The following is a 16,405-nucleotide window of genomic DNA, read 5'->3' as shown; positions in this document are numbered from 1 at the left end:
GACTATTCTGCTGCATGGCCCTGAGGAGACCAGGCTCCTCTTCCTCCTCATAATCTCACTGGTGTGTTCTTCTGAGAGGAGTTTTCCTAGCAGGCCTTGCATGGTCACAGGCATGCCACACTGTTTTTTAAAAAAGAAAAGTTAGAAAGAAAGCAGAGCTTCTCATTTGTGGTGACTAGTTTCTTCATCACAGTGGCAGTTAAGCTATGTTCCCTCCTTTTCCCCTTGAGGCCAAGGCAGGACATCTGAAGGACGGTGTCAGACATCATAATCAGGAGCCTTGCTCTGGGCTTGCCGCAGCCAGATCTGCAGTGTAACAAACGCTCCCACAGTCACGTGAAAGAAAAGCTGCCAGAGGTTGCGCAGTTCATAGAGATACATGTTGCATAGACAGATTAAACCAAAAGTCAAAAATGATTTCACATTCCGCCAGCCAGTATAGTAGACAAGTAAATAACACTGTTTAAAACATAAAAATGAAAGATGATTAGGGTTTCAAAAATATATATTTCTAATATAAAATTTATAACAGGTCAGACAGTAAAATATGGGAACAAAATAACGGTATTTTTTCATTTAAGGATAAGATAATGTAACATAGCTAAGACAGCTATGAAAGCTCTATGGCTTGAAAGGAAAATAGATTTTTCCTTCCATGTCTTTCATTTTTCAAAAGAGACATATTTTGGATCACATTTTAAGTGGATGTACAATTGGATGACTTCCTTGCAAACAGGCTGGGCAAATTTCTCAAGGTGACAGGTAACCAAGATGCACTCCAGAGTCTGAGGGTTTCCAGTCCCACCCTGAAAAGTCAAAAGTCTTACATAAGCTCTGCAGGAAAATGAACTCCCTAAAATCTGAGTATTAGTGAAATGAACAAATCTTACTGGTCCCTCACTGAGTGCAAGCAATGAAGCTCAGCACGGGATCCAGTGAATAGCTGAGGGAGGACGCATTTAGTGGCTATTTACTGAGGGCACGTGCAGGTCAGCTGTGAATAAAACAAAGATAGCCCTTGCTCACACAGAGCTTATGCTTTAGTGGGGGAGGATTAGAAACATATTTTTAACATGTAATATCAAATAGTTATGGAGTCTTAGAAAATACAAAAGGGACAAAATAGAAAATTAGAAAATAGGAAAAGGGGACAAAGGGTTAATTGGGTGATATGTGTATGTATGCCTCCACCATCTTGTACTCCATTAACATCTATGACTACATAGCTGGGCGTGCTGGCGCACACTTGTAATCCCAGCTTTTGGGTGGCTGAGACAGGAGGATCATGGTTCGTGGACAGCCTCAACTACTTAGTGAGACCCTTTACAACTCAGTGAGACCCTGTTTCAAAATAAAGGAAAAAAAAAAAACAGGGCTAGGGGTGTAGCTCAGAGGTAGAATACCCTTGGGTTCCATCCCCAGTACCGAAAAAAAAAAAAAAAAAAGATGTATGACTACACTGCAACAATAAAAAGTTAAAAAAAAAAAAAAGTGCCAGGTGTGGTTGTGCACACCTGTAATCCCCATGTTTGGGAGGCGGAGACAGGAGGATCGCGCAGGTTTGAAGCCAGCCGCGCTGGCTTAAGAGACCCTGTTTCCAAATTTAAAAAAAGTATAAATTAGGTCTAGGAAGTGTTTCCAAGAACACCAGTACCCCCCACCCCCCACCCCCCACACAAAGTTAAAAAAGCCGGGCATGGTGGTGCAGGCTTGTAATCCCCACGCTTGGGAGGCGGAGACAGGAGGATCACGCGGGTTCGAAGCCAGCTGCGCTGGCATAAGAGACCCTGTTTCAAAAATATTAAAAAATAGGTCTGGGAGTTTAGCCCAGAGGTAGAAGGGCTTCCAGGAACCCCAGTACCACCTTAAAAAAAAAAAAGGTTAAAAAGGAAAGTGGACAAAGAATGACAGTGAGTGCTATCTGGGTAAGGCAGTGAAAAAAGTGTCCCGCTAATCCTGGCAGTCTCTCTTTCTTGTTTTCTCTCCACAACACACTGTAAACATAAGCATGTTTTTCCAATAAAACCTAAGTTTGATGAGGGATGAGAGTTTTTATCGCTTTGTTCACTCCACAGCCCAGAATAATACCTACGATATAATAAGTGCTTAATAAATTTGATACATGAATGAACTATTCTCTAGAAGACATTTAAAACTTACAACCTGGCAAATATAGAAATTATATGTGATCATCAATTCATTAGAAAAAAGTACAGGCCTCCGTGAAATTGTATTCAGGCTTCAGAATGGGAAGGACATCAGGATGTTTGTTCTGTTAAACACAGTTTAGTTCTTATACAAATGAGGACTCTGCAAACTTAAAATGAAGAATACACTTATACCAGGTGAAATGACTTAAAAACATTTATCTGAGTCACTTTCATTGCAGAATGGAAGTTGAAAAGAAACAGAAAATAAAATTTTTCTTTTGAGCCAGGCATGGTGGTGCACACTTATAATCCCAGCATTTGGGAGGCTGAGACAGGAGGATGACGGTTTGTGGGCAGCCTCAGCTACTTAGTGAGGCCCTCTGCAACTCAGTGAGACCCTGTTTCAAAATAAAGAATAAAAAATAGGGCTGTGGTGGAGGTTGAATGCCCCTGGGCCAGTACTGCCACAAATTTTTTTCTTTTGAAATAAATTTTACATTAAGGAAAAATTACAGGAATAGTAGAGTTCCTATATATTCTTCGCTCTACTCCCTCAGTGTTATCCTCTTACATAATCACAGAATCAGCATTAAACCAGGAAACTGGCACTCATTCAATATCATTAAATAATCTATTGGCTATATTCAAACTGTCAGCTGCTCCATGAGGGCTCATTTTCTGCCCTTTACCCAATACAGGATTCTCTACTGCATTTAGCTGTCATATCTTTTTCAGTCTGTAACCGCTTCCCAATCTGTTTTTTCTTTTTTTTTTTCTTTTTTTGGTGGTACTGGGGCTCCTGGAAGCCCTTCCACTTCCGGGATACACTCCCATGAGCTACACTCCCAGACCTATTTTTTTTTACTTTTTATGTGGAAACAGGGTCTCTTAAGCCAGCACGGCTGGCTCAGAACCAGCGCGATCCTCCTGTCTCTGCCTCCCAAGCGCGAGGATTACAAGCGTGCGCCACCACGCCCAGCTCCAATCTGTTTTTCATCACCTTGATTGTGTGTGTGTGTGTGTGTGTGTGTGTGTGTGTGTGTGTGTGTGTGTTTTACTGGGGAACCTGGAAGAGATTCCACCTTGAAACAATACTCCCATTGCTTTTTAAATAGCAATAGTATCTACAATATAGAGTACTTATTAATTATACAGAAGAAAAGAATCTAATGAGAACCACTTCAATCTAGTGGGATGTTCTAATGGATACCTGCCCAGACTCTTAAGAAATGTCTATGTTATGAAAGATAAGAACAAAACAGAACAGAATAACAAACAAACAAACAAACAAACAAACAACAACAACAAAAACCAATGCACAATCCTGGATCGGGGAAAAAGAGCAATAAAGAAAATTCTAGAGATACTTGAAATAATATAAATAGGGATCCTACAATAGATAAAAGTGTGTCAATGTTAAATTTCTTGTGTACGTGACATTGTGTCTATGTAGAAGGATGTCTATTTTCTTACAAGATAAATGCTGAAGTTTCTAGAGATAAAATAGGGTGGCTGTAACTTACTGTAAAAACAATTGTGCAGAGATTACTGTTTCTGGGAAGAAACAGTAACTTTCCACTAAGTAAAACCAAAACCTCTGCACATTACTTACACACACACACACACACACACACACACACACACACACACGAATTAATGATAAACACAGGAAGAACGAAAGGTAGAGAGAAGAACAAACAAGCCAATGACCCTGGAGTCCAAGGAATGGCATTGTGGTAACTTCCCTGACTTCTCTTTTTGCCTCATGTATGTCATACTTGAAGCTGAGTAAGATCTTGACACATCTAACAAAACATCTGGAGAGGGGCACCTTAGCAGGACAGGAAACATTTAGTCAATAACCATTATACTCTAGTCAAACATCACATCCAGACCCACATCATTAAAGGCTGAGTGGGTAGGCTGGATTACTTTAAAGGAGGGTCTAATCCTTCAGTGTGGCTTCAGAGTCTACACAAAATTCTGGAAATTTATCTCCACTTGTCAGTAATGAGGCAACCAATTTCTCACGAGTAACAAAACAGAGGATCTCTCACCAAAAACCAGAGACCAGAAAAAAGTGGAACAACTTTTCTCAAGTGATGAAAGAAAATAACTGTCAACCCAGAATCCTACATCCAACAAAAATATTCTTTAAGAATGAAGGAGAGCTGGGCATGGTGGCACACCATTGTAATGCTAGCACTTGAGAGGCTGAGACAGGAGGATCGCAGGTTCATGGCCAGCCTCAGCTACTTAGTGAGGCCCTCCACAACTTAGTGAGACCCTGTTTCCAAATAAAGAATTAATTAAAAAAAAAAAACAACAAAGAGGGCTTGGAAATGTAGCTCAAATGTGGGATGCCAGCCAGGCGTGGTGGCACATGCTTGTAAGCCCAGAATTTGGGAGGCTGAGACAGAAGGATCAGTTTGTGGACAGCCTCAGCTACTTAGTGAGGCCCTTTGCAACTCAGTGAGACCCTATTTCCAAAAAAAGAGAGTATTTGTCACTAGCAGATGTACTTTCAAGGAATAGGTAAAGGTTGTTCTCTAAACAGAAAGGAAAACAATAAGAAGGAAGAACCTTGAAACATCAGGAAAGGAAAAAGAACATGCTAAGCAAAAGTATAGCTATGTAAAAGAGGCTTTTCTTTTCTTCTTGAATTTTTTAAATTATGATTTAGAGTTGAAGCAAAAGTTATTATAACACTGATGTGTTTTTAGATGTAAGTAGAGTAAATATTTAGGAAAATTATACATAAAGGAAAGCAGGGTTTTTAGACTTGATACCATAAGCAAGATCCATAAAAGGAAAAACTGATAAAATGAACCTTATCAAAATTAAAAACCTTTATTCTGGGAAAGACCCTGTTAAGAAGATGAAAAAAGCTAAAAAATGAGAACAAATATCTCCATGCTACATATCTGATAAAGGACTAGTATCTACAATATATAAACTGGGCATGGTGGGGCTGGGATTTAGCTCAGTGGCAAAGCGCTTGCCTGGCAAGTATACCGCCCTGGGTTCGATCCCCAGTCAAAAAAGACAAAAAAAGACCCCCTTTAAACTGGCCATTGGTGGCACACACCTATAATACCAGTATTTGGGAAGCTGAGACAGAAGGATCATAGGTTTGATATTAGCCTCAAAACTTATTGAGATACTGTTTCAAAATAAAAGTAAAACAGGTCTGGGATATAGCTCAGAGATAGCTCATGTATGTCCCTGGGTTAAATCCTTACTGTGTACACACACATATATACACACACACATACATACATACATACATACACTCTCTCTCTCTCTCTCTCTCTCTCTCTCTCTATATATATATATATATATATATATAGTACTCTACAAAACCCCAAAATCAACAACAAAAAACAAATAATCCTATTAAAAAACAGGTAACAAAGAGACATTTCACAGAAGAGGATATACAGATAACAAATAAGCAAATGAAATAACGCATCATTAACCATTAAGGAAACATGAATTAAAATCATAATGAGACATTACTACACAACTAAAATGGCTAAAATAAAAAAGCGATCAAATGCTGGTGAGACAGCAGAGAAATTGGATCACTCACAATTTGTTGGTGGGAATGTGAAATGATAAAGGCCAATTCTGGAAAACAACTTGTCCGTTTTTTAACAAAATGAAGCATTCAGTTACCACATGGCCCAACAACTGTACTCCTGGGTATTTATTCCAGAGAACTGAAGGCTTATGTTCACACAAAAACCTGAATATAAATGTTTATAGCAACTTTACTTATAACAGCTAAACTTTAGAAACATCAGTTATCCTTCAGTGGGTAAATGATTAAATAAATGGTGGTATATCCATATCATGAAATACTACTCAGCAATTAAGAGAAATAAGCCATTGATTATGCCAATATACTAGATGACTCTCCACAGAATTAGAGTAAATAAAATGCAAATCACTAAAGGTTACTGCTATGTACTGAATATTTGCTCCCCCTCAAAAATATGTATGCTGAAGCCTAACCCCCGAAGTAATGGAATTAAGTGGGGCTTTGGAAATTAATTGGAGCAGGCATGCTGGTGCATGCTTATAACCCCAGTACTTGGGAGGCCGAGAAAGGAAGGATCACAGGTTCATGGCAATTTAGTGAGGCCCTTTGTAACTTAGTGAGACCCTATTTCAAAATAAAAGAATAAAAAATATGGCTGGGGGTGTAGCTCAGAGGTAGAATGCCCCTGGGTTCAATTCCCAGTAACACACACACACACACACACACACACACACACACACACACACTCACACAGTAATTGGGTTTTGATGTGATCACAAGAGTGACGCTCCCATAATGAGAGTGCTCTTAAAAGAAGAGAGACCAGTGTTTTCTCTCTCTACCCTGTGAAAATGCAGCAGCCTAACCCTAGGAGAAGGCATCCTTCTACATGCAGAAAAGGGCTCTTATCAAGAACTGCATTTGCCAGAGCCTTGATCTTGGACTTCCTAGCTTCCAGGACTACAAGAAATAAATGTCTGTTGTTTAAGCCACCTGATCTACAGTATCTTGTTATTGCAACCTAAGATAGTTATATATTGTATCATTCCTTCTATGTAACATACTTAAGACAATATGAGGGATTCTTGTGGTGACACTGAGGGAAAAGGAATAGTCTCTAATTTCTCCCCGATCCTCTGCTCTCCTATTTGAAATGTTCTATATCAAAATTAGTTCTAGCCAGGTGTGATGGTTCATGCTTGTAATCCCAGCATTTGGGAGGCTGAGAAGGGAGGGAGGATCGAGGTTCGCAGACAGCCTCAGCACTTAGACCCTTTGCAACTCAGTGAGACCCTGTTCCAAAGTAAAGAATAAAAAGTAGGGCTGGGTGTGTAGCTCGGAGGTAGAATGCCACTGGGGTCCATCCCCACTACTAAAAAAAAAGAAAGAAAAATTAGTTCTAGCCAGGAGTGGTGGCCCATGCCTGTAATTTCAGTACTTGGGAGGCTGAGATGAGGAATACAGGTTTAAGGACAGCCTCAGCAAAATAGAGACTCTCAAGAACCTAGCAAGACTATTTCAAAAACAAAAAGCAAAAAGGGGGATGTAGCTCAGAGGTAGAATGCCTTTGGTTCAAGTCCATTACCCCCACATTATACACACATACACAAAGATTAGCTCTAGTAGCTGGTGATAGAACTCAGGGTAGATTGCCTGCCTAGCATGTACAAGGTCCTAGATTTGATCCGTAGCACTGCAATCCATCCATCCATCCATCCATCCATCCATCCATCCATCCATCCATCCACCCACCCACCCATCCATCCATCCATCCTACCTGAGCTCTGTGCTTCCATAAATTACCTCTAACTTTAAGAAAAAGGCAACAAATGGTGAGGTAGTAGCCTTTCGGGTCTAACCTAATTTATTAAAACATAATCTGACAACTGGAGATACAGCATGTTATATGGTAAAATGTAGCTTTGAAAAAAAACTTATTATTCTGTGCCCACCTACCTATCTATATGAAGAAAATTGGTTTTTTTTAAGCATACATTTATTTACTTCTCTCAAGTAAAAGAACACCTGAGTGACACTGCTCCACCACGAGGCAACTCTAAGAATTATTTTAGACTGTTCTGAGAAATATAAGAGGTGTGCAAGTGGTCAGAGCACTGGTTCTGGAATCACATGGAAAAGGGTTCAAGTCACTAACCAGCTATAAAACCTTTCTAGGCCTCAGTGGTGATGGCAAGGGGACTACTGTGAGGCTTTCGGTGATATTTAATGGTACAATGAATGTAAGGAATTCAGCGTAACATAAGAGGTCAATGGGTTCTGCCATTATTATTACATATTTTAAATCACTTAAAGCAAAGCAATCAAAGCTTCTTTTCTACAAGAATGATTATATATGCAATTATCTTATTTATTTATTTTGGTGGTACTGGGGGGTGGAACCCAAGGGCTTTCTACCTCCAGGCTACACCCCCAGCCCTATTTTTATAATGTATTTGGAAACAGAGTCTCACTAAGTTGCTGAGAGCCTCACTAAATAGGTGAGGCTGGCTTCGAACCTGTCCGATTCTCCTGTCTCAGCCTCCCAAGTGCTGGGATTACAAGCGTGAGCTACCACGCCCAGCTATATATGCAATTATTTTAAAGTTAATACCTCATACTGTTTAAGAATCAAATGAGATCATGCATACCAAAGTTATAAAATTATAGCTTTAAATATTACATAAATTGGACAAATTTGGATTTATTTATTATTCTGGCCTAAAGACAGCATGATATTGCGGGAAGAAAAAAAGATATTTAAATCAAAAGAGAAGCTGGGTGTGGTGGCACACGCTTGTAATCCCAGCATTTGGGAGGCTGAGACCGGAGGATTACAGTTTGCAGACAGCCTTAGCTACTTAGTTAGGCCCTCTGCAACTCAAGTGAGACCCTGTTTCAAAATAAAGAATAAAAAAAAGAAAATTGGGCAGGAGTGTAGCTTGGAGGTCAAATACCTCTGGGTTCCATCCCCAGACCCGCAAAAAAAAAAAAAAAAAAAAAAAAAAAAAAAAATCAAAAGAGAGAGCCAGGCATGATGGTGCATACCTGCAATCCCAGTACTTATGTGGCTGAGACAGGAGAATCACAGATTCAAGGCCCATGTACAATAGTTTAGAAAGACCCTGTTTCAAAATAAAGTATTTCAGCTGGGCGTGGTGGTACACGCTTGTAATCCCAGCGCTTGGGAGGCTGAGACAGGAGAATTGCACAGGTTCAAAGCCAGCCTCAGCTACTTAGTGAGACCCTGTTTCCAAATAAAGTATAAAAAAGGTCTGGGAGTATATCCCGGAGATAGAAAAGCCCCTGGGTTCCACCCCCAGAACCACACACACACAAAATAAATAAATAAAAAATAAATTAAAAAATAAAGTATTTTAAAAGGGCTGGGGTGTAGCCGGGCGTGGTGGTACATGCTTGTAATCCCCGCGCTCGGGAGGCGGAGACAGGAGGATCATGAAGGTTTGAAGCCAGCCTCATTGGCTTAAGAGACCCTGGTTAAAAAAAAAAAAAAAAAAAAAAAAAATATATATATATATATATATATTTAATGGGTCTGGGAGTGTAGACCGGAGGTAGAAGGGTTTCATCCTCAGTACCACCAAAAAAAAAAGGGGGGGGGGCTGGGGTGTAGCTCAGTGGTAGAATGCCCCTGAGTTCAATCTCCAATCACAACACACACACACACAGCCTCAGAAGATAGTTAAATCTTCCCTCTTCCTCTTTTTGGGATAATACTAAAACTGTCTCAGCTTTCTCACTTAAAAAAAAAATCAGATAATATCCTTTGTAGAACAGAATGGTAGGGACAAAAGTAGAAAATCTGTACAAGAATATTTCATAAAATTAAAGCAGTATGTGGCATTAACAAAGACAAATTTTTATATTAACTGCATAAAATGTCATTCATTATACTGAATACTGTCAAGTTTGATGGAAAATCTGAATATTAAATAGCTAAGAAAAAATTTAAATAAGACCACTGAAACTAAAATTTTAATATGTATTTACATTAAATTCAAATTCATATATTCATCAAAATATTTCCCTAAAGACATCTAAAGAATTTTAAGGAGCCTTATATTTGTAGTTGAGAATCTTCTCTTTTTTCTACATAAGCCAGAGGAATGAGTCACTTATCAAAGGTAGACCAAAAGGCCTTGCTTGCGCTAACATGTTTTAACAGAAATGTTCCTGAGTCTGGGTCATTGGCATGGTTATTCATCCCTTCCCTACAAACCTGTGGCTTCTCAGGCCTTGAAAATGCGAGTGCCCGTCTGCATCACCCATGTTCAACACCTCATTCCTCTTTAAGTTTCCCATTTATTGTCTTCAAGTCCTAGTTCGTCTGCCTTTTTGGTGCAATACTTTTTCTTTTTCTTTTTTTTCTTTTTGGTGGTACTGGGGTTCCTGGAAACCCTTCTACCTCCAGGCTACACTCCCAGACCTATTTTTTATATTTTTATTTGGAAACAGGGTCTCTTAAGCCAGCACGGCTGGCTTCGAACCTGCGCGATCCTCCTGTCTCCGCCTCCCGAGTGCGGGGATTACAAGCGTGCACCACCATGCCCGGCTGGTGCAATACTTTTCTATGACCAATGCCATTCCACAGTTTAGGCTCTCACTACTTTCCTGCTATAGTAAGAGATCACTTCCCAACTCATTTCCTTGTCCCCACCTCTGCTCTTCTATATCTTCCTATTTATCATACCCTAAATCCTGGTTTTTCTGTATCACTCACTATTCAAAGAATTTCCCAAGAATACAAACTTCTCAGCCTTGAGTACAAGTAGAGCCTGGAAGCTGAATAATCAGTCACCAGAAAATCTAGAAGTAGCTTTTGCTGCCACAGAATGATGACATACTGCCTTTGAAGCCCAGACACAGTAAGAAGGTCAACATGAAGTTCACAAGGATCTATGTCCCTCAAAATGGAGATGTAAGGCTGGTGAATTGGCACAGACCTGTAATCCCAGTACTTGGTAGGTTAAGACAGGAGGATTGCAAGTTTGAGACTAGCCTCATCAACTTAGCAAGACTTTGTCTCAAGATAAAACTAAAAAATAAAAAGGACAAGAGATGTAATTGAGTCAGTGATAAGAATGTCCTTGGGTTCAATCGCTACTATAACCGAGAGAGAGAGAGAGAGAGAGAGAGAGAGAGAGAGACAGAGACAGACAGACAGACAGACAGACAAAGTTACAGAGGCTCAAATTAAAAGAGAGGTAAAGAATTCAGATATTATTTTTACTTAGTTAAGTTGTACTTGATAGCTGAAGCAAACGGTAATGTTTATTAAAACAGTAGTGTTTCTTAAAAATAGGAGAAAACCTACCTGGTAAAGACAAGCTGCTGTTCCAAGGAAAAATGCAATGATATAATTAAAATCCTCACCATCACTCTGTAAAATAAAAAAATTAAATATTAATTTTTGGGGAAGGGACAGAAGCCTATTTCCAAAAGCTGTTCTCCAGGATAAAATATAAGAATGTTTATTTAGAGTTAAAATTTTTACAGCATGGTATATAAAAGCCTCAAGAGTCCTAAAATGGAAGAATAAAATGCAATGTAAGATGCAAGGAATGGGAGGCCAAGGAAGAATACAAATGCTCTGGCCTCCGATATCAGTTCCATTTCATCCAGGGGAAGATGAAAAATCACTGGGGAAAACTTCTCTCATAATGAAACATGTCTCTCTTCTTCCTGCTAAAGAAACCACATAAAAATGCACAACACCCCAGAAGCTGACAAAGCTACCCTTGCTCACTAGGACCACTAATTGACTTAAATAAAAACCAACAAACTTTACTATCTAGTAAACATACCACTGAAGCCAATAAGTTAATCTGATATGATTAAAAGTAAATTAATTTTAAAAACTGTGAAAAGTGAAAAGCTACTGTCCACTAGAGTGTGCTAAATCCCAATGGGAAAAATCATTGGGAGGCCTAGCCAGCCATGCACACTGTATGCTAGAAAACAGCCCCTCAGAGGAAAATAGATCATGAATGGAATCGTTCTTCTAAAAGAAAATGGAGACTTGTAAATGAATGGACCCGTGCTTTCCCATTCCCTTTTGGTTCCTTAAATATCTACATTCATCAACTTATTTCAATACATTTATGAAGTAGAACATAAAATCCAGCCAGGAGTATTAAAAGCTTTACTTTTAAAGCTTTTTTCCAGGTACATTAAATTTGGCCCTTTTCTTATTTTAGGAAAAAATCTTTCTACAATAAAAAATTCCACAAGACATAGGAATGTCTCTCAAGACCAGGTCTTTGTAAGACAGTATAAAGAGAAAATTCCTTTTGTATTGTTATTGGGCCACAAAACTGTCTGTAAGGCAGAGGGACAGTGGCTTAGCCTAGTGAGATTTTAAAATAGGAATCATTAACCTGTCTGGAATGCTCAGGCCAGTTCTACCTTAGAGAAAGAGGGAAGGTTAACATAAAACCTCTCAGATTAATAATTCTAAGATCTTAAATCAATTCTGCTTTATTATTTTCAGTCATTTATTTATCTTTATTTTTGTAGTTCTGGGAATTAAACTCAGGGGTATTCTACCTCTGAGCTACACCACCAGCCCTATTTTATTTTATTTTTTATTTTGAAACATGGTCTCACCAAGTTGCAGAGGGTCTCACTAAGTTGCTGAGGCTGGTAGCCAACCTGAAATCCTCCTGTCTCAATCTCCCAAGTACTGGGATTACAAGTATGTACCACCATGCTTGGCTTTATTTATTTTTTAAATGACCTTTTTTCCTGATTATAAAAGTTTAGGCTCATTGTAGAGAACATGAAAAATAAAGATTATCCAAGGAAGAAACTCATAGTCCATAATACAACTCTGGGAGAATTATTATTAATTCTTTCATGTATTTTTTCTGGCCTTTTCTGTGTGAGTGAGTATGCAAGTGTACGTGGGGACATGAGTGTGCATGTGTACATTTTAAAGAAATGAAACGATACTTTGCATACTGCTTCTTAGTACCTCACAGTAAATCATATCCTAATACAGTAAATATTCCTCAAACTCAGAATGTGTAAATGACTACATAATCTTTCATTGGGGATATATGATAATTTAAATGTCCACAATATTATTTTTTTTCTAAGCTTACACCATTATTTTAAAACTCTCACTGCCTTTGGAACATGTTTCTAGGAGTCAGACTTGTACTCAAATCTTTATTTTTAAGCTATGTTAATTATATCACCCACTTGACTTCTTTTTAAATTAAATGGAACTTGAGATGAAAAGAAATACCATTTCTAGAAAGAAAAGTAACCAGAAGACAGTAAATACTCAAAACATTCACTAACCTCTCCCTGGGGTGACAGTCTACATTACTCATCTGATAATCAGATTATATGTCAATGTTATTTAGAGCCCTAGTATATTGACCTTATCTTGTCAATTAGATCCCAATCTTTCCTGAATGCAGAAAATAAATCTTACTATTTTTATGAAAACATGCACATAAGTAGGAATTCAATAGATGCATGCCAAATTCAGTTAAACTTTGAAAAATAATTCTATGTAATAAAGAGAAGACTGTCTATAAACACATTCTTTCACTCAATGAATGCTCATTAAGGACTTATGATGTTAACAGACCTAGGATGAAAAGCAACTAAAACCATGCCAACTAAAGGTATTCATGAATTAAGAATTGAAGAAGGCAGATTACAGGCTGGGTTTGTAGCTCAGTGGTAGAATGCCTGGCTAACATCCATGAAGCCCTAGGATCCTTTCCCCCACCACACATATGCAGGCAGAACATATAGCAAAAATCTCACTAAAAGTGCTAATGAGATAGAAGTAGTATATGGGGGACTAGAGGAGACCACTGGACATGCATCTAATTCTGCCAGGAGAGCAAAAGTGTTTAGGAAGGCTGCACAGAGGAAATTCAACTTAAGTTGGGTCTTGAAGACGGAACAAGCAGTCCAGATAGGAAGAACACTGTAGGCAAAAGTGGTAGCACACAGTCTTAAAAAGGGAAGAGGCTAGAATGATTCCAGTTTCTTGTTTAGGCAATAAATGAAAGACAGCATGCATTAATTTGGTAATATAGGCAGAACAGTAATCTGAGAGCAGAAAATACCAAGCTCACTTTGGACATGTTATTTTGGAGTTGTAAGTAGAACATCTAAATAATTATAATTCATAGATATTTAAGTTTGCTTCAGAAAAAAAAGTTTGAATATCTAGTTTGGTAATCACCTACTTAAATAGCAGTTAAAGTAAAGGCCTACAACAACTAAGTACACGTCTTAATTCTCAATTGGTCCAAACTGGAGAGGAGAAAAGAAAAATTGTACAAAGGACATTTTGGAGGCAACTGTAAAAACTTGAGCGCAGATTTTCTACTAGATAAAACGGCGCCAATTTAAAAAAAATTAGTGTGAAAAGGGTATTGTGATGCCAGGCATAGTGGTATGTGCCTGTAATCCCAGTTCTTGGGAGGCTGAGACAGGAAGAGTGCAGCTTGGAGGCCAAACTTAGCAATTTAGCAAGACTTTCAGAAACTTGCCAAGACTCTGTATCAAAATAAAAATATAAAATAGGGTTGGGGTATAGCTCAGATATAAAACTCCTGGGTCTAATCTCCAGTATATTAAAAAAAAAAGTACTGTGATTATGTAAGAAGATGTCTTAGCCCTTAAGGCATATATATTTAACAATTTTGGAATAAACTGTAATAATACCTACAATTTTACTTTCAAATATTTCAGAAAAAAAGAAAGAAATATATTTATATGGGTGGGTGTTAACTGCCTTGTTCTTTAAACTTTTCTGTAAGTTTGAATACTTTCAAAATAAGATGTTGTGTGGTGTGGAGAAAGGAGAAAGGGCAAAAAGGGAAAAAAATGTTACATGGTTATTTTAAGAAATAGACATGAAATGATCTACAGATTGCTTAGGAAAAAAGGTAAGATGTAAATCAGTATTTCAGGTATATTCTCATTTATATAAAAATAATTTTAAAAGAATTTATAAGTAAATACATATAAGCTGGGTGTGGTAGCGCATGCTTCTAATCCCAGCATTTGGGAGGCTGAAACAGGAGGATCACAGTTCAGGGCCAGTCTTAGCTACTTAGTGAGGCCCTCTGCAACTTATTGACACCCTGTTTCAAAATAAAGAATAAAACAAATAGGGCTGGGGGTGGAGCTCAGAGGTAGAATGCTCTTGGGTTCCATCCCCAGTACCACAAAAAATGTAAATATATATAAATGCAGAGATACGAGCAAATATATATAACCTTTGTAGAAGAATATACTAGTGGTTGACTCTGAGGGGGAGAAATGAAAAGAAAATTACTTATCAACTTTTGTAGGCTTTCAAATTTACCATATGTAGGGGTTGGGGACACAGCTCAGATAAAGCCTGTGCTTAGCATGCACAACCCTCAGTACCAAGAAAAAAAGGAAATTTAATAAAATATCAGCAGAAAGGGAAGCAAAATGAGATCCATGAAAATAGAAAGAAGGATTAAAACATTATCAGTTTTTGGAAAACTGAGATAGGGTGATCAAAGGTTAGAGGCCAGCTTCAGTAACTTAGTGAAAATCTGTTTCAAAATAAAAATTTAAAAAGGCTGGAGGTAAAGCTGGGCATGGTGGCGGGCACTTATAATCCCAGTACTTGGGAGGCTGAGGCAGAAGGATCACAGGTTTGCAGCCAGCCCCAGCTACTTAGTGAGGTGCTCAGCAACTTAGTGAAGCCCTGTTTCCAAACAAAAAAATAAGTCTGAGGGTATAGCCTGAAGGTAGAAGGCCCCTGGGTTCATCCTTAGTACCACAAAATAAATAAATAAACAAGCAAGTGAATGAATGAATGAATGAATGAATAAATATAAATAAATAAATAAAAGGGCTGGGAGTATAGCTCGGAGATATATAAGCCCTGGGTTCAATCCCCAGTACCAAAAAATAATTTATAATGATTAAGAAATATTATTTTAATATGAAGTGAAAGGGACACAAATATAAGAAATATATGTACATGTATATATGTATACACAAATATTAATAAATACATGCATCAGAGAAAACTGGGATGATTCTTCTTTTCCTTGTGTATTTTCCCCTGATTAACAATAAATGAGTACAGAATAAGGAAACATACTTTTATTCCTTTTGAAGGAAAGCAGGCACTGCATCTTAGCATTGACATTATGCCAATAAATAAATCAAGAACTTCAATGAGCTTCAACAGATATGTAATTTCTAAGGTGTTAACAAGTCTATGGGAAATAAGACAAGAAATAAAGCAAGCTGATTACTTCTACTTTGCAGCAGCTATTACAATTTTAGAATCAGAAAATCTTTAGCACACTGGTGCTGAAGCAGTCCTTAGTTTATATAGTCTAAAACCTTCATCCTGCTAGCATAGGAAGATGAGACCCAAGAAGGTAAAGCAGTCTGTCTACAGTTAAAAAAGTAGTTACTGGCAGAAGGGACCCAGGTAATCTGACTTCCAGGCCACCATTTTACATCTATATCAGAAAACTCAATTTTTCTAATGTACATATGCAAATTATTGCTAGTTTGGCATCAGTTTACTTAATATAATTATTTCAGACTGATCCTTAAAGGAATGTATGCAATATAATCCATCCTGATAAAAGCTTATGGATTTGTAAGGTATCATTCACAATAAACTTATTAGCATCTCTAAGCTCAGAACAAAGTTAGAAAGCAA

At 38.0% G+C, this 16,405-nt stretch overlaps 1 protein-coding gene across 7 annotated transcripts in view; it reads right to left on the bottom strand.

Moving 5' to 3' along the window:
- Positions 1-258: 258 nt before the first annotated feature.
- The window catches only part of SEC22A (SEC22 homolog A, vesicle trafficking protein), a gene marked incomplete at both ends in the record, with an annotated part of 70,003 nt that continues 53,856 nt past the window's right edge, over positions 259-16,405 (bottom strand). For 3 of the 7 annotated variants that reach the window (XM_080695594.1, XM_080695596.1, XM_080695595.1), the window contains 2 exons: positions 259-459; positions 11,027-11,092. In XM_080695594.1, coding sequence (XP_080551720.1) covers positions 259-459; positions 11,027-11,092 — 267 coding nt within the window. The remainder of the gene's footprint in view (positions 460-11,026; positions 11,093-16,405) is intronic. The other 4 variants (XM_080695598.1, XM_080695599.1, XM_080695597.1 and 1 more) reach the window with 4 other exon arrangements.

Source organism: Muscardinus avellanarius (assembly GCF_963383645.1).
Source record: "Muscardinus avellanarius genome assembly, chromosome: 5".
Lineage (NCBI taxonomy): Eukaryota > Metazoa > Chordata > Mammalia > Rodentia > Gliridae > Muscardinus > Muscardinus avellanarius.
The sequence above is the reverse complement of the archived record's forward strand: the minus strand, read 5'-3'. Positions and strand labels throughout refer to the sequence as shown.